General features: G+C 41.0%; 1 protein-coding gene across 1 annotated transcript; it reads right to left on the bottom strand.

Annotated features, from left to right (window-relative positions):
* Positions 1 to 376: 376 nt before the first annotated feature.
* On the bottom strand, positions 377 to 18,491 carry gfpt1 (glutamine--fructose-6-phosphate transaminase 1). Its single transcript, XM_030416226.1, has 19 exons — positions 18,363 to 18,491; positions 15,497 to 15,604; positions 14,878 to 14,985; positions 14,619 to 14,744; positions 13,823 to 13,881; positions 13,603 to 13,737; positions 13,453 to 13,514; positions 13,290 to 13,369; positions 13,075 to 13,183; positions 12,803 to 12,966; positions 10,635 to 10,730; positions 10,091 to 10,188; positions 9,750 to 9,870; positions 9,187 to 9,344; positions 5,726 to 5,840; positions 5,165 to 5,292; positions 4,680 to 4,847; positions 3,918 to 4,079; positions 377 to 2,242 (listed from the first exon to the last, which is right to left on the bottom strand). Exons 1-19 carry the CDS (start codon positions 18,367 to 18,369, stop codon positions 2,198 to 2,200), a joined length of 2,049 nt encoding a protein of 682 aa, XP_030272086.1. The 5' UTR covers positions 18,370 to 18,491; the 3' UTR covers positions 377 to 2,197.
* Between the last annotated feature and the right edge of the window lie 636 nt (positions 18,492 to 19,127).

Here is a 19,127-nt window from a genome sequence, read left to right as displayed (position 1 = left end):
CAAAATGTAATTCTAATCCTCCTAACCCCAGGTTGTAATTGCTTTAAAATAATTGTATTACCTTTCCATTATTTTAATTGTAACCATTTTACATGGCTAATCTTATTTCACTTCCAATTATTTTGCAAGGTTTTAGAGGTTTGTAATTTAATGTTAATTTACATTATTTTATCAAGTTACCTGATGTTTTCCAACAGCTTTGGCTCCATTGCGAGCCTGTTGTGACTGCTTTCACTTTGTCAGTATTTCCTCGTTATTGTTCTTCCTTTTCTTTTTTTATTCGATTTGATGTCATTGTTCATGAGGGGATGATGGATGAACTGCTGTACGTCCCTAACAACTGCACCCTTTTCATCAAATAACCAGACACCTAAAAGGGGAACTACTTGACACTTTATTGCATCCGTTCCACTAATAAATAGTGCCCCCACTCCCTCAGTAACCAACAGATGTTGCTCAGATTCAGTGCAGCTTCCTCTGTCAATGCCTACAGACAAGAAATCAAAATCTAGTGTGTATAGGTTACAAAAGTACCTGTAACAATGTTGTCCAGTTTTCAAACCCATTCACTGGCTTAGGAGAAGCTCAATGTTTTGGGGGAAAAAAAAAAAAAAAAAAAGCAAAAATCGATTTAAGGCTTGATTGCAAAAGCAAGATAGATATCTTAAAACCTAAAAGGTGATAGCCTAAAAGAACCTAGCAGCTCCTAATTCTTTGCTACACAACCGTATGTGTATGAGATCATACTCCCTGGCGTTTGAAACAGACATTTGGGGATCATACACAGACACACACACACATACAGCTGGCATCTGACTTTCTTGCATCTAAAGTCTGACGTACTGTCATATAACTATATTTGCTCCCTTTAGGCCTTGAAGCATCTTCACAGCACAAAATCTACCAGCATCGGTACATGTTTGGCTACAAAAACAATACAGGATGAACATATAAAATATATATATGTTTTGGTTTACAACTGCCAAAGCCATTGTAGAGATTTTTGGTTTGACAGGACATTTCAAATGACAGTAACATTCACATTTCAAATCAAAAAGTAACTTCAATAAAAGAAAATTCCTTTTTTTTTTCCTGGAAGAAAATAAAACAATTTGTAACCAAAAAAAGGAAGAAAATTTAGCTTCAAATGGTCCCGATATTGCAGCAGTCATGGTGGCAGGGTGTGGGCTGGACACTGGGTATAACGTCTACTTCAGTTCAGTAACTTCATCCAACTTTAATTGCTTCAGTTTCTAGTTCAAATGTAAACTGGAGACCTGAAATCAGCAGTAAGGTCTCTCTTTTGAGCAAAGAAGCAATGGGAGTTTAAACACTAAGTTGTGCACAAACACATTCAAACGCAAATGGTAAGTATAAGCCGCGTATGGTAACAAGACGAAAAGTAAACGAGGCACATTCCCGTTAACCAAGTCTGAAATCTAAAACACTAAGTTTGTATACGAGAACAAGCTTTTATGACCCGCCCAAGAAGATTTTACACAGTAGTGTATTCACAAGCTTTTTCTGTGATCTAAGTTATGTGTCCTCAGAAGAAAGTCCAAGAGAGAATCTGAGCCAAAATTGGCAAACTGCACTGCAATTATGAAGCGGTGACCTGTGGCTTGGAATGAATTAAGACTGTCGTTTACTTCAACTGCGGAGTGAAGACACTTCAGATGATTAGCTGCCAAAGAAAAATATCCCAACTAAACTACAAATCATTGCACAAAAGAAAAAAAAAATAGAGAGCCAGTGAGGTCTTTAAATCCCAACTTCTGTCTTCAACAGTTTTCAGCCCCTGATGCTCCCTGTGAGACTAATCAGCACAAACGTATACACGTTTTTAGTGTGAATGTGAATAAACAGTCACTGTCAGCTGCTACAGCGTCACAAACGAGAGCAATGAGTATCATGTCAGTGCCAGCCCAGACCTCGCCACCACGGACACAACAAGATCTTTTACAATAATACGACAATGATGCCAAAGGTTTCTGAGAAAAACAGACGGTGAGATACAGATAATATGCAACAGTGAGATACACAACTGTTGAGTAAAAGATTGCATTAAAAAGAGCCAGAAACAGACACACAAACGGGACGCGTCTCCTCTTGGTTTTCTGCGTTCGGATGCTCCCTCGCTGTCTGTTTCAATGTGTGGTCTGCCAGGCTGTTGTTGTTACGTGATGAATGGTGTGGTTCACTCTACCGTCACCGACTTGGCAAGGTTTCTTGGACAGTCCACCTGCAATCAAATAGTAAAAGGTCATTCACTGCACGACAAACAACAGTTACACAAATCAAGTACATCAAGTGAATATCAAATATAATTGAACCAAAATCATAACGAGCACTTCAATGTGTGAGTCAGTGATATGGCAGCAGCAGATCCTCGGCCGGAACATTTTCTCATCACACAGACTTGGACATACTTTAAAAAAAAAGAAAAAAGGGGAGTGTGGGCGTGAGATGGAGCTGTGTGGACATAAATGTTTGCTTCTCTGTCAGAACAGCGGCGCAGTTTGGCACGGCGGTGAATATTTATTGACTTAATAACAACAGCTAACTGGGCCACGCTGTCAGGACATCTCTCTGAAGTAAAGAGCTCTAAAAGCAGCCTCAACACTGGCTATTTTTTCATGCCGTACTTTAGCTGACCTTTGACATCCAGCAATACAGCAAAGTCAGTCAAGTACACAAAAGGTGAAACACATATTCCAACCCTGTTTAAATTAAACAGTTTCTAACGCTTCCCTGACATAAAATTCAAGAGTTATTCAAGACCCAAATAACACATTTCACAACCCATTTCATGAGAAAAAAAAAAAAAAAAAAAGGTGGCAAAACTCAAGACCAGTCACCGAAAATGCCTTTTAAAGGGTCTTCATTTTTGCAAAACAATTTCCACACCCTCTTAACCATCCTATTCTTTTCTGGCCCAATTCCTTCATGTTCAAGGACCCAATATGGCAATATTTAATTTCAGATGTCAATCAAGGCTAATTACCATTAAAACACTGAGGTTATTAATCCTTATTCTAAGAACAATTGGTATTGTGTAACATTCATTCATAAAGATCTGGGTTAGTGAGTTTATTGATCAATTATTACTAACAGTGATATTGTTGCTTAGTTCACACAGCTAAGAATTCTAGAATTCTAAAGTCAGTTATTATGATAACATCCACAAAGCACCTTAAGTGTCACCCATAAACGTTTCCTCATCAAAAATGAGCAGATAGAACAAGAAGGCTTTATAGAGGCTCAGAGACAGCGATTCAAAAATATATCAAAAGAACTTCAAAATCTTATGGATTTATGTTTTTTCATGCAATTTTCACAAACTGTCAGCACCTTGATTGTTTCCTCAAATGTATAAAGTTTCTCAAATCTTTGTTCAAGGGAACCTGGAACCCTATTTTAAAAGACACTGCAGACACTCCTTACAATTTACAACTCCTTACTGAATTTGTGCAGAGACTGAGGTTATTACTGTAATTATAATCCTCACTATCACTTTCGACACAGTGTTCCGAAATAAGGAGGTTTACTAGAAATTGGGGGAAGAAACACCATGACCTGCTCATACAAAAGTGGCATGCTGTCTCTGTCTCTGTTCTCAGCACATTTGCCTTCTGAGCAGTCGAGGGTTACACAGCCAGAAAATCAGGGACATTAAGCTTAATGCAAAAAAAAACATGCACTCTCCACTGTGGATATCAAACTTATTGTTCTCAGCTTTTCTTTTTGCTCTTCAACAATAGCATATCAGTGATACTGATAGTTTGTTTGTTTTTTGCTAGAAAATGACTGCAGATGGTGGGAAACTGATATTTTACTGTATTTTTGTGACTAAACTGACAGATGAGGTAATAAATCTCATCTGGCAAAACAGCTGAGCCTGAAGGGACAGCACTTACGTCGTAACCTCGGAGGACGGCCAGGTGGAAGGACAGCAGCTGCAGCGGGATGACGCTCAGGACGCCCTGCAGGCAGTCCACACAGTGAGGCACTTTGATATTGCGGCTGGAGTTCTTGATAGTCTCGTAATCGTCTTTGTCACAGATCACGATCGGGCGGCCCTGCGAGTCAAACAAAGCCAGTTGTCTTTCAGCGTGATCCTCATTGCAAATCTGAAAACTACCTGCTTCTTCCCCTCTTTTCTCAGTTGATCTTCACACCTCTTAAACACATCTGCTGAAGATTACCAACAGGGATGATGTCACGCTGAGCTGACCCCTCCCTTGTATTTATTGGAATGAAGGATCAGAGGTGTGGCACAGATAGAACTGTGAAAACTGACCTAACATGCAAAATGTGCTGCTGTCATCAAATGTTCAGGGAGAAAACAAGTACTTCAGATGTTCTGGTTCACAGTGACATCACATACCGGTACATAAAGGAACATTTAGTTGTTAAAAAATAAAAAAATAAAAAATCAAAGGAGTTTACTCAGCCAGTTTCAACAATGTAATGTACATTTGTATAGCATCGCAGATTATTTTTCAACATCGGAAGCAAATGTTCCCTGATTTTTTCCTGTTTTTTGGAGAAAACAACAAACATTCCAACAAAACCGATAACACGATAACATATTTTTCTTTAGTATGTCCTAAAAATATCAACTTTTCAAGATACTTCGGAGGAGGAGGAGGAGGAGGAGGGATGTGTGTAGTTCTTACCTGGCGGGCTACAACTTGCTGCAGGGCGTTCTGACATTTGTTGTAGGTGTGGTCTCTCATGATTATCATGATTACTGGCATCAGTTTATCCACCAGGGCCAGCGGGCCGTGCTTTAGCTCTCCAGCCAGGATGCCCTCTGAATGCATGTACGTGATTTCCTTGATTTTCTACAGGGGATGAAAATCAAAGTTTATGTTGCAGTCATTCCATTTTTATAGTTGCTCGATACAGTATTTTATTATTCAAATAAGGAGTGAGATGAATGGTCAGAGACAATTGCTATGATAAAGATCACTGCAGAAACCTTTTTGGTTCTGCAGAGAAAAACAGTAAAATATTTTCAGCAGTTGGTTTCACCTCTGTGAACCTCTCCAGAGACACTCGGCTCATTATTGGTGTATAAAATAAGAGCCGTTTTAGTCATTCGTCATGACACAAAAATTCAGACACAGTTGGTAAAAAAGAACAAGTTGTAATTGCTCACAAGTGCTCCCTCTAAGCATGTAGCATAGTGGTAGCCTCTGCCCATGATCAGCACACTCTTCTGCTGGTACAGCTCGGTCGCCAGCTTCTGGATCTCATCATCCAAACTGAGGACCTCCTTAATCAGATCTAACACAAAACAGACAGAACAGAAAATCAGATATGACAGAGGATTTTCTGGAAAGCTAGAGCAGTACAATGTAATAACATGCATAGTGTTGAAAAACAACACACTGCAGCTGTCACATGGACTCATAATGTAGGGTAGGGAGGGGCAGAGTAGCCAGACTATACTCATTAGTTTAGCATCAGGGACATGCCATCATATGCTTTAGATTGAAAGAAGCGTGTGAAGGCCTACAGCCAATGGCTTGGCTGCCCCCTCCTCTCTCTCTCATCACTTTGCTTCCTCTTCCAAGAGGATCGTTTGAACCAAACCAAAACAGGCTTTGGATGTTCATGATCTCTGCCCTGAGAGCTGGTTTTCCATCCCTATACATTTTAATCTCATGTGTGATAAGAATCTCCCTGACTGAACCTGCACACTGATGACTTGATTTACCTGGAAGCACTCTCAGGCCCTGGATTATCTCACGACGCCTGGGCTGCATGGAGATCCTGTCGTCACACATCAGAAGCGCAAACATGATCAGGGCCACAAACTGGCTGGTGTATGCCTGCAAGGGACAAAAACAAATGTATGTGTTAATTATGTTACGTGATTCTTTTTTTTTATTTTTTTTCAATTAAGGTCTAGGTGGTATGACCATCAAATAATATTGCCATACACAATATATATCTTCTAAAGAGAACTTCATAAGTATGAGGACTGTGTTATAAAATCAAATATACCAAATTCCTTGATTGTGAGAATATTGTAGGAATATTGGCTCCAACCCTTTTGATGAACAATCAGTAATGTGGACATAAACACTAAGTGGCCCCAACATTGGCCAGTGTTCAGGGCTGTCGGTGTAAGGCTGTCGAAACAGCCCGTCACTGTAGTATCCATGTTTTCACCCACTTAGCACTCTCTCTATTTTTTGCATCTGCCTCCTCGCCCAAGTGCCATTTGCAACTTTCTCGATGACAAGTGGTTAAACTGTGAGTGCTGTCAAATAAAGACACTTTATCATAACAACAATTTGTCTTTCCACAGTCTAGAATCCTCCGGTTTTCCCTTTTTGATTGAGGAATACAGATGACAACTACCCGGTGGTATGGTGAGGTATTTCCTCTCATGCATTTAGTCGTAGGCTGTAGTCTTTGTAGTGTGTTCAAAGTGCAGCTTTTTGGCTGAGACACGACTGACAAAGTTTTTCTAAGTCACAAATGTGTCTTTCATGTTGGTTTCGTGTGTTTGGGCCCATAAGGCAAGTATTAGAACAAATGGAACAGTCTGGAGAATTCAGAAAATGACATCACTTTACTGTAATGCAGCCTTTAAAACCAGGAAAAGACAACTTTGCCATATCAAGATCAAATTCTTCTTCTTATCCACAGATTTATAGAGAAAAAGCTCTCTGAAGAAGTATGCATGGGCCTAGAACACTGTCACGAAACTACCACTGGACATTGCAATATTGTTCTAGTGAGCTGTTTATTAAATGCATTTTTCAAGTTTTCCAAGATCCTGACTTGAGCCTCTCGTTCAGTCAAGTCCTGCGTCTGTGCTTCTTGTCTCCCTGTTTTAAGAGTGAGCTCCAGCTAATAATATGCACCAGATGATAAATGGAAGGAGAGGTGGGTTTTAGCACACGCCAAGCAGCATTAAAATGCATGCAGCTGAGCTCAGTAAAGTCAGCACTGCTCACCCTGGAAAACTTTGTGAACACACAACATCACAACGGAGAGCACGCTCTCTGACCGCTCTGGAAATGTCACTGCTCGCAACCACAGCACATCTGAGACTCGATGCCTGCCGTCATCGCTGCCCACTCCCTCCCCATTCCTTCATCTCTGCGCACGTTTGGAGGCCTTCCATGCCCATTCGGGAGATTTAATCAGGGTTCGGGGGGAAGCCAAGTCATTTCACAGGACCCTGCAGACTCAGAAATGCCAGTGTCTGGGCCAAGAAAATAGCTGTAAAACCTTAACACTGCTTTTTTTCCCCCCTGACAGCACGCTAACCACAGCTCATCAGAACTCTGACAGTCATTGCTGTGGCAATATATTGATACCACATAGTAAACTGTGGTGTTTTTTAGTGTTCCCGTCATCCACTGTTTTGTGCCTGCAAATCTACATACAGCTCAAGCATGAACAGAATTGTCTTGTGGAGTAGAAAACAAACTTTACAACACTATGAAGTCTGATTGGATACTGTTAGATAATTTATAAAGGCAGTCTTCTTCAATTTACTGTCAGCTGACCTGCCAGAAATATTTGCCTTTTGATAGCAGCAAACTATTTTGTCTCAAGTCCCAATTCATTCCATAAATCTTGGTTACGATGAGAGAAACAATAAAAAAAAAAAGCTGTTTTCCTCTTTTCCAGTGCTCCAAAAAAACCCTCAAATTAGCATGAAACAGAGAAATTGCCATGTCAATGAATTTGGAGTCGTTTAGCAGTTGGGTGCAATACACGTTCTCCAGTGATTTGATGAGCTAGGTTGTGCAGCATTTGGTTGAGCTGGGTGTGGGGATGTGGCCCAGCCAGCCAAGCAGTAAATGATGGCGTCTCTGAGGCGTGCTCTGGAGCTTTGGAGCAGCTCGAGAGTCACTGAGCCAAGCCCAAGGGCTGGGCCATGGAGGGACCTGCTCCTCACTAGCTGAGGCTCTACTACTCCTCTGCTCCAAGTCCAAACTGGCAAAGGGAGGTGGGGGGAGAATCGCAAAACCAAATGATCCTAGCTTTACATGAGTTGAGATGAGAATATCAGGCTTCTTCACCTCCCGGAGGAAAATGTCAGTTTCCAAGAGGTGGGGCCGGACTCACAATGGAGATTTCATCTGGGTTTCATTCACTGTCAGTGGGCGTCGGGTTCATTTATGCGATGATGCAACACGTTTATGTACAGATTCTTTGAGCTCAGTTTATAAAGGGTCAGTACACCCAAAATATAAAAAAACCTGTGTTTCTTCCAACTCAGGAACGTCTAGGCTGCAACTAGCAATTCTATTATCAGTTACTTTGATTAACTGATTAGTTATTTGGTCTAAAAAATGCAGAAATTTAGCAGCATAGTAAGTACATATTAAACTATGCTGGCTGTTTACATCCTGGTGGGTGTCATCAACTGGTCTGTTTTGTTAGAAAGTATTGGAAACCATCCTTTGGTGAAAAATTAAGGTCAAGGACGCCTCTTGTCTTGAATTGTCTTATAAATATTGTCAATCACAATTTCTAAGAGCCTAACACATTGATTACACTGGGCATCTGTTACTTCACAAGTGCAATGCTGTTTTATTCTCTCCTGAACATGGATTCATACTGCACTGAGAGTGTTTCGGAGGCAGAGCATCATGGCCTGTCTGCTCAATCTGTTCTTTCCAACAGTCTGTCCATTTCTGTCAAAAATAGACTTGCAGCAAATTCCCTGTGGAGAGGAGAGCTGCTTCTGGGACACTTCTAAAACTTGCCGTGGCGTGGCCTGGTGGAACCATGTGCATTGTCTAGAACGACCGTGATGAGCTCCGGAGGCCAGACTGACAAATCCAGAAAATTAATCATTAGAGAAGCTGGATGAAGTGAATTCCGGGCATTTTCGCATTAAAAACCGTCTTGAACACAATTCATTTTCTGTGGATGAACTAATGACTTTTGTTTTAATCAAATCAGAAGGTTAGGATTATTGTAATTCACTGTTCCATTTTCAGGCACAAGAGTTATGAAATGTATTTTAGAGCAGCAGCCTGGAAAGGAGGAAAATAAGCTATGCTGCATTTTTTTTTCTGGCCCAACCCTTAACAACTAACATACATTTTCTCCTGACACAGAAACAGTTCACATGTGTCACGTTTTATTCCCTGAGCGTCTATTAGACAATAAATGTGTCTTGTGGTAAAAACAGTTACGACTCACCTTGGTACTGGCTACTCCAACCTCAGGCCCGGCATTGATGTGGACTCCGCAGTCGGTCTCCCTGGAGATGGAGCTGCCCACTGTGTTGGTGATGCCCACAGTCAGAGCTCCCCTCTCCTTACAGTAGCGCAGGGCCATGAGGCTGTCAGCAGTCTCCCCTGGAGGATTGGCAGGAATGGAAAAACATAACAGTTGACGCAATGTAACAGTTGTGACAATAAAATGATTCAGATTTATTAGTTTGTTAGGAAACAGCTTTTGAATCGCACAGGGTGTGGATTTGAAACAGTTTCAGAGAAAGACCACCACAGAAATACCACACAGTTGCAAAAAATAAATATCACCCACTGAAAAAAAAAACCCACACACAGTCACAAGACTGCAGCACAGCAGTAAAGATACAGAAAACTCAACTGCACAAGTCTTTACAATTTGTTAGGACTCAAGCTGAGTGCAAGAAGAGATAAATCAGGAAGAACCAGAGTGGCTCCCAGGGATGGAAAGTGGAGGACAAATAGGGAATGTGCAACTCAATCAAGTCCAGATGGCACCGGCGTCCCCACCTGACTGACTGATGAAGAAGCAGACGTCGTCTCTGAAGACAGGAGTGTTCCTGTCCAGAAAGTCGCTGGCCAGCTCCACCATGACAGGCAGCTCGGTCAGCTCCTCCAGGACCTGGCGGGTCTGGGAAAGCAACAGAGCACTGCTCAGCATCATTCTGTTAAAACAAGCCAGTCGAGCTCAGAGCAGAGAACGTGCCAGCACACAGTCCTCACACCTGTGTCCACAACGCAGACATTTCCAACTAGGCTGATGGATTCAATGTGGATAGCAATACAGATGTGTTTCCATTTTGTGCATTTACACCAAAGAAAGAAAAAGCATTTAGTCGGTGGCTACTCACCGCCACCCCAGCATGGTAGCTGGTGCCGCAGGCAATGAGAATAAGTCGCCGACACCTCTGGATCTCTTTGATGTGGTCCTTTAGTCCACCAAGAATCACTGAAAATAAACCGAACAGCTAATAAATCATTCTGCCTCATTACTGTTCCACCTCATTAAAAAAAGGCCACAAACAGCTCATGAGAGGGGTGAGAAAGAATGCTTTAACCAACTACCAACTATTACTAGTTATCACTGACAAGTTTCTTATATATGCATACACATATCGTGCTTTTTTACATTATTGCAATTCTGTTAAATAAATTCAAGCACAATGAGAAATTGAGAATTTTAAATGTTATAAAACTAAGATTATATATACATACATGAATACATACATACATACATACATAACAATCAATGTGTTCTTATTTGCCTTCCTTTTAAGCAACTGGGAACTATGGACTTGTTTTTGAGCAAAATGCATGAAGAAGCAGTGCAAAATTGTGCTTTTTAAAAAAGGTGTGTTATTACATTAATGCTCTACTGGGAAAAACTAATCAGACCTGTGTTGTTTTCAAAGTTGACTCTTCCTCTCATGGTGTTGACCACAGACTCTGGTTGCTCAAAGATCTCCTTCTGCATAAAAGAGCTGTAGTTGCCTGTGGTGGGAAGATCAGAAATCAGGGAACATTTCCAACGCTAATTGAAAAAAATAAAAACAATGCCTCTTAAGAACACGTGATGGACTTTTTATGAAGTGTGAGCCCACTTGAGACCGTCTGAGAAGGGTCTTGCTGACACAAAGTAAGTACCTGAAAATGAAAACCACAGCCTCCTGGAGGAGTAAGAAAACTCTTTACAATGCTTTACTGATAATCAGGTCTTCCTGGAAATGGGAGTTACTGTGTTTTTGTTGCTTTATTAACAGATTTAAAGCCACAGGGTAGGCTGCCCCTATAAATGAAGGAAAAACACAAATGAGACATCAGGGGAGATAGTGTTTTTCCATCAACAATAAACTGTGACGGTGAAATATGTGAGCATTTGTCGGACTGCCTCTGACAGCAATTTGGGTCAGGCAAATTAGGTTATTCAGCAGAAAGGCTCCAGAAACTAAAACGGAGGAGAGAGGCTGAGTAATGACAGGACCACAAAGGAATGTAGAAACCAGCCAACATCAGTTTACCTCTGCCCTCTGCTGGATTACCGAGGAAGAGTCAGTGGAGAGGTAGGAAATACAAAAATGTACAGAATAAAAGAATACAAGTTGTTGCAGCAAAGAATTATGAAATTCAAGTTTAAGTGTTGTCTTTTAGCTTTAAGTGTGCCGAGTCCCCTTACTTAAGGTCATAGCAGAAGGATTTTAAATTAGACTTATACTCTTCATTTGGTCCCCATAGAGTTACAACAATTAGTCACATTGTTTGAGCAAAATGCCAAATATTTGCATGTTCCAGATTCTCAAATAAGATTCCCTTCTTGTTTGTCATATATGATAATATTTTTTTCTCATGAGTTGTTGGTCGGATAAACAACCAATTTAAAAGACGTCCCTTTGGCCTCTGGGGAGCGGTTTTCTTTTTCACTACTTTTCAGTGTTTGTGAAGGTATTGTTATACATTACACTTAATCGTCAACCCTTTAATGATTTGTGTTTTTATCCAATTGTGATTTGAGTGCTTTGAAGAGGATATTCCACAACATGTTTAATAGATTAAATGATTAATTGAGGAAATATTGGGGTGATTAATCATTCATTAACATGCATGCATAACTCTTTCTGCTTTTTTGATGAGAGTTAAATGACAGGATTGATACCTCTCTAATGTCTATTAGGCAACAGGCCAACAGCCAGCTAGCTTAGCTTAGAATAAAGACTGTAAACAGGGGTGTAACCACCAACCTGGCTCTCTCACCTTCCAGCACCTCTAAAGCTCACTTATTTCCACATTATATCTTGTTTTTTTTAATCTGAACGTGTAAAATCAACAATTCATTGTTTGATGGGGGTTATGTGCCTGTTCATTTCTTCCTAGAGTCTCCACTAGTAGCCTGACCACTAGCACCAGCCAAGAAATACTCTGGCACACAGCACCCCTTAAAAAGCTAATTGTTCTTTTTAAACATGTTTTTGTTATATAGGCATAACATGTTAAAGCAGATTTGGAAATGCTAGTCAATGTTCTGATCCACCTCTCAACAAGGAAACAATAAGACACATTTCTCAGAATGTTGGACACTGTTCACCTGTTGCAAATGTAAATACTATTAAATTAAAGCTCAAAGTTACACTGAGGACTCTTCATGCTTTGTTAATGTTTAATGTCAAATCCTGTGTGCTGGAAAACAAAGCTAAAAACAACACTAGAAAAGTGCTTCATTGTCCTACTACAAACTGACTGCCCTATATGTTAACTAAGGCACAAAGGAGGGAAGGTGAGGGTGATGAAGTCCTGGAACTCAGGGCTCATTTTAATGGCTTCCCTGGGGGATGCAAATGATCCAGCAGAGTTGTAACTATTTGGGTGATAACAAGGATAGCTTCAGGGCTGGTCGTTAAAGGCCAGTTCAACTATATAAGCAGCCAGTCCTCCATTGTGACTTAGTCAATAATAACAGGCTTCAGGATACAATTACAAGGCAGTGCGCAGATGATTTACTTGCATATAGACCCAGAGGGACTGAATGATAGGGAGAAAATGAAGAGAACAAAGGCCGACCCTCCACTCACCCTTCATGATTTGCTGTAGCTCCATCTGCAGGGTCTGGATGGCACGGGCTGGATAGTCTCCCGTCTTCCGCTTCATCCTGTGGATGGACAGCCGGCCTTCCGACACGGCAGCCACATCGTCATCCTCCAGGAAGATGACACGGTTTGTGTGCTCGATCACCGCACTGTTGTGACGAAAGAACATCAAACCATTGGATTCACATTCCACAGATAAAGCTGTTTAAAAAAAGTGTTTGGATGCTCTGGATGGAGAGACATAGATATCCGCTCACCTTGCGTCAGAGGCAAAGTAGTACTCCACAGCCTTCTCATCCACAGGGAACAGGCAAGTGTCCTGGTCTGCCCTGGGCAGGGCACTGCAGGACTTCTTTTCTTTACCGGCTGAGAATAAAAAAAGGAAAGAAAAAAATAAAGAATATTAAGCCTCAGTTACTGTTATGCAATCACATGAAAACAAATTAAACTATAAAAAGAAATCTCAACCTACAAGAGCGGTAGAGGACAGGAATATGATCTGTGGATAGTTTGTGATCACTCCTCACTCCCATCAGCAGAGGACTTCCCCTCCTGCACAGCAATATTCATATGAGTCAACAACACCTTAATCTGCATTAAGGAACAACAGTTTGACAGCATCAGTGTCGGTGTACCTGGTGCCAACGGCCTCTCCGGGGTAGTGGACGCTCTTAAAGACCAGGGCGAAAGCTCCCTCCTGGCAGGTGGAAGAACAGACACGTCAGACGGACTCTTTTGTTGGGTGATCAATTTAGAAGCAGCCATGTGCATGAAAAGGTTCTTACCAGCTGCTGGGTCACCCGCTCCACCAGTGTAGCGAAACTAATGTCATCATTCTCCCGGTTGTCGTACATGTATTTCACCAGCTTGGCAATGGTCTCTGTGTCAGTCTCTGACTCAAACTCGTAACCTTTGCTCTCCTGTGGAAAAAGGGAGAGTTAATCCTGTCTACTGTCATAAGGGTGAAAAGGTGTATAGAATAGTTGATGAAAGATATTTGCTCACCAAAAATTTCCTCAGGTCTTTGTAGTTGGTGATGATTCCATTGTGAATGACGATAAACTCTGCAGACAAGAAAGAACATCTTTTAACTTTAAGGCTTTGTTCAGACTGCAGGCGAATCAGGTCAGACTGTCCGACTGTTATTTGCAAGTAATCAGACCAGATCTTTGTGTCCAGACATCACTAACCTATCTGCACAGGTGACTGTGGTAACAACGCAGTTGTCACCAACAAAGTGCGCTGTCAAGTCACGGACAGACAATATATTTTAATTTGCCTGTCCATGGACTGTTGTCCTACATACCACTCTGTTAGTAGCAGCACAGCTTCTGCTCACTCACCCTTTCCATTACTCTAGATATGATGTCGTTGTTGTGCGTCATGTTGCAATTGACACAACAGACACTTGGAAATTCAAGAGAACGTCAGTGGAAATCTGATTGGAAGGCTTTTCCCCTTTATGTACACTGATGTTATTTTACACAATAACATTTACAGTTAAATGTAAAATATCCTGCCTCTGTTACATATCCTTCTCACTAGATTTGAGGAGCAGATACATCAATATCTGAATTTTTTTACTCCTTAATATCAGTATCTGCATCAGCCCCAAAAATCTAGTATCAATCAGGCTCTAATCTGAACATGCCAAAAAAAAACAGACTGGCACTCTGAACATAACCTAAGATAACAAGCAACCTTTACACCGGTGAAAACAAACCAGCTTTGTGGAAAATGACATGGTCAAACGTTTAGCTGCCTGGAGCGAATAAGCCTACTTTCATTAAAACAAACTGACCATTTGTCTTGTCAGATCTGTGTGGATGGCTGTTAACTGGGCTTGGAACACCATGAGTGGCCCAGCGGGTGTGAGCGATGCCGAGGTGAACATCAAACTCCACATCCAGGTCGAGATCCTGCTGTTCTAAAGGTCAAACAAACACACAGACAATATTAGGTATCCCAGCTGTACCAGAGTATACATACAACATGAGAAATCAAGGCCCCATTTGTTAATGATTGATTCTTGTCAAATGAACAAATTAATCTCAGTTTACTGTTGATCTCCTCATCGAGAGCCTTCACTTTTCCACGTTGTTTGATCAGTTGGATTGACTTGGCATTTGACTCCCAATCCTTGCCGTTGCCGCCATCAATTCCCACACCTAACAAGACAAAATATAAATATCATGAGATCTGCAGGATTCACAATTCCCCCCGTATCAACAGGTTAAAAGTCATAATAGTGCTTTTACCACTTTGCAAGTAATTTTTAGGGTTTTGTCTGCTATCAGAACAGAAGTCCAACATAACATACTGCTATACTCAACTAATGCTTGCAACAACCCTTTAAGACCTGTGTGCAATACATAAAGATGTAACAAAGTAAATAGCTTCACTAATGGTGCAGCAAGTCTAACTTTGCAGGGTGATAATGGCTGTTCAATAATTCACAGCAACCATCAGTTCTGCTTTGTTTTCCTACCTCATTACAGACCAAACAAACAAAACATTGAATATGACGGATAATACTATTCTTATGCTGCATTAACATTACACTGGACAAAGTGTTACTACTTTAAGCAACTTGCTGGTAGCAGAATAACTTTCCTGCAGGCGGACAATGAGGGTACACTGGAGATAAGACCGCTAATTAAAAATAAGTTTGTTTCTTACCGGCTGAGTCGTAACCTCTGTACTCCAGGCGCTGCAGACCTTTGATGAGGATCTCAAGGATCTCGCGCCGAGTCCTTGGCACATGGTAGTTAAGATAGGCAAAGATTCCTGGGAGAGAAGCGAAATGTCAAGATTCACAGATATGTTTGTCCTTTAAAAGTCAACTTAGAAGTGCAGCTGAAAAGCACAGATTGAAATGTCTGCTAGACTGGAAAATCTATGTGGCAGTGTTAATTAGCTGCTAACTCAGCACTGTTCTGCAGCTGACTCTCAATGTTTGCAGCAGTGCAGCCATAGTACCACCCAAATGAGTGCGTGCCACAATATGTGGATTTAAAAAGGGCACCTTCACCAATTTTACAAATCAAAGTGTGTTTATAGGTCTCAGGAAGAGCTACTGCTTATGTAAATAAAGTAGCATATAACCTTTTGCGGCTCGAGAGGAAGCTGCATATTACCCACAATGCAACCTAGCCACTGATTGTCATCACTAGAGGCAATTTATCAGATGCAGCTTCCTCTGGAGTGCGCGCCAGCAGGATTTAAACTACTTTTTTCACATATACAGTAGTACTCCCCAAGACCTGTAAACACACTTTTTAGTGTAAAAATTGGCAGAGTAACCAATTAAGAATGGCTGTGCTGAGTGATAAAGCTAAAATCAATATCACAATATTAATAAACATATGTTTTGATACATTAATATACACTACACATCATTATGCAAAATCATAAAGAATAACCTGTTTAAACTGTTATTCATCAGACAAATCAAGTAAGAAACTGTAACATGTAAAATGTTCACAAAAACATTCTGAAATCATACTGTCACGGTACAATTTTAACAGAAGCTGATATATGGAAATGTTAAATTCCTGTCCTACTTACTAAAGACAAGACTAAAGACGTTAATAATTCATTATAGAAGTAGGACAGGCAATACTTAGTGATGTCAGCCTCTACTATCTAGGACTCCATGTCAAAACTCTAGTGGAACAAATAAGGGATGCACCGAGAAATCAACTGATGTTCCCTCCTATCGGCCCATCTGCAAACAAGATGACATTCACAGATGGCAGAGGCTGATGTTTATCTGTTCTATCACATCAATTTAGCGCTGGCTCATTCATGAGCCACTGGTTTGTGACATTCCTGCGTAAGGTTATACTGAAAAATTCTTATGTAGATAATGATCTTTGATGTGAAATTAGTTTTTACGATAAAATGTGTGCTCTTTCAAAGATGGTGATGAGGGGCTGAATGACTATAAAAATCTTCAGAAGGCATTTCACCCCTCAGAGGTGAAACATCTTAGAGGAACTGAAACAAGTTTAGTTGGCCACAATATAACAATATACCTAGAACTTATCAAACTTTTTCACAATTTTCTGACATTTTATAGATCAAACAACTAATCAAATAACCAAGTAAATACTCAACGTTGCAGTCATAGTCACCTTGTTGTACTAAAAAACTGAATACTGGAGCCCTGCAGAATGCAAGCTGTTTATTTTTTTAATGATTTGTTCTCTTACAGCTCCACACCTCTTTATTTTGTAACTCTATGGTGAGTAGACGCCTGAGTAACAGGTCTTACAGGAGAGGTAACCGCAGTTTAAAACAGATACAATGGAGGGCATCTAAAGACCTCGCTTTTGGCAAGCTGATATCTCATGCCGAGGAAAGAGGGGGAAAGGGAGGGGACTGTCCCAGAAACACATCAGCAACAATCAGCACATCTTTCTTGCAGATATTTTGCATTCCCAGCCAAACCAATATTTATCCAGCTAGTAACTCACGGTGACAGGACCTTCAACGTACTCGGCCAAAAGGGGGAGGCATAAAATACTGCCCTTGTATACAGCTGAGCACTGACAGAAAAATGCAAATGTAGAGCGACAAGGCTCCCTGGTTCAACAGAGCATTCATTCAGACCCGCAGGTGATTGAGGAGGGCCGTGAAGGAACAAATCAGTGAAGGATAGGAAGGCAAAAAGACCAACCTTGACTTAAGAAACAGGTTTAACAAGAGTAAAAATTAGCCAGAGCACGGTGACGCATTGCTTTCTCGGTAAATATTATTAGAAACGCATCTGTTTTGGTATCCCAAGAGGAACAACTCGTCCATCTGGTCTGATTGGTGAACTGAGATTGGTGTAAGCGTGATGGGAAACAGAGAGGCTGTGGTTATCAGCCAATGTGTTAAAGGGGGAGAATATGGGGTAACGTTAGTGTCAGATAAATGAAATATCAGTATCAGCTAGCGGTACATTTCGAAATGGACCATTTCCGGGTAATTTCTCAGTAAAACTTTGATGTTAGTGACAGCGTGTTCCATCTAACCAATGGGCTCGTCAAAACAGGCTTTAATTTTTAAGCACATTAGAATATAAAGAATCCACTTTAACGATAATGTCAACACTCACTAGTCTTCGGCCCAAGTGTTTAACGACACATCATCAAACTAGGGTGACAACGGTTTAACTATTATTGGAAAGTTACGCTATGGACGTATTAATGTCCCCGCAAAGCACGTAAGCTGCCTGGCGTTCGCAGGAAGACAGTAGGACGTCATTTTAACGTTATTCGGGGATGTACGACATCGCTTACTTCAAATCACACAGATAAGATGTTCAGTAAAATGAAACATTGGTTGGTTTACGTTTAACTAGCTAACAGCCTCAGCAGCTCATGTTCGCTAACTCCGCTTAGCCACCCCCTCGCTAATTTTATCTGAATTGTACCTTTAGCCTACACTAACGATGCTAGCAGTGTTGCATAGCTTGTTTCTTCGCTACTCTGAAAATTGGTGAATAAGATACAATTCATTTTTATAAGTATAAATGTAAAATACATTCAGTACTCACCACACATGTCTACAGTTTGGATGCCAATTGCAGCTACTCGGGTAGCTGGGAACGCCTGTCAGTTAGCTTCGCCCCCTTCTGGATTCACTGAATCAGAGCCAACCGCCCTCTTCCATGGCGCCGTCTGATTGGTCGAGCGGCCTGTCAGTCAGGTTGCGCCTACTGACGCAAGCAGTTCTGACGTGGCACCAGGATGCGGATCCGTGAGCAGTACAGACATCAGACCCAGCTGACCCAGCTGGAGCTGCTCTGCACATCTAAAATCAACATCAGCGCACAACGACGGGCCTGTGCTCCCTGCCAACTGCAGATGAATGTAAAACCTGGTGACACAATGAAGCACTATGAGTGTAATTTGTCAATGAAATGTCAAATGAAGAGCGCAATTAAAACCTTCAGTAGACGGTCATAACCAGGACTGAAGAAGAACCAGCTGTGGTCTTGGGTACTTCAGCACCCAAATCTTACCTCTTCGACACTCCAGTAAACGCTGTAAATGTGTAGCGAAAAAACACAAGTCATAATCTATTACATGACTTTAAACTATATTTTGTGTACATTTTTTTTTTAAGACTCTGGACTAGTTTAGTAAAAGAATCACTGGCAGGTTGTTCATACAAATGTATTTGATCAAATATAAAGCTGGTCAAGGACAAAAATCCCAATCAGTCCTATATGACATTTGTGTGTTATCATCAAAGATGGAATGTAACATGGTACATTAACTCAAGTACAATTTTGAGGTACAAAATGTACCTTTACTCC

The sequence above is a fragment of the Sparus aurata genome, chromosome 5, assembly GCF_900880675.1.
Source record: "Sparus aurata chromosome 5, fSpaAur1.1, whole genome shotgun sequence".
NCBI classification, from domain to species: Eukaryota; Metazoa; Chordata; class Actinopteri; order Spariformes; family Sparidae; genus Sparus; species Sparus aurata.
Note: the sequence above shows the minus strand (reverse complement) of the source record. Positions and strands in the feature narration are given on the sequence as shown.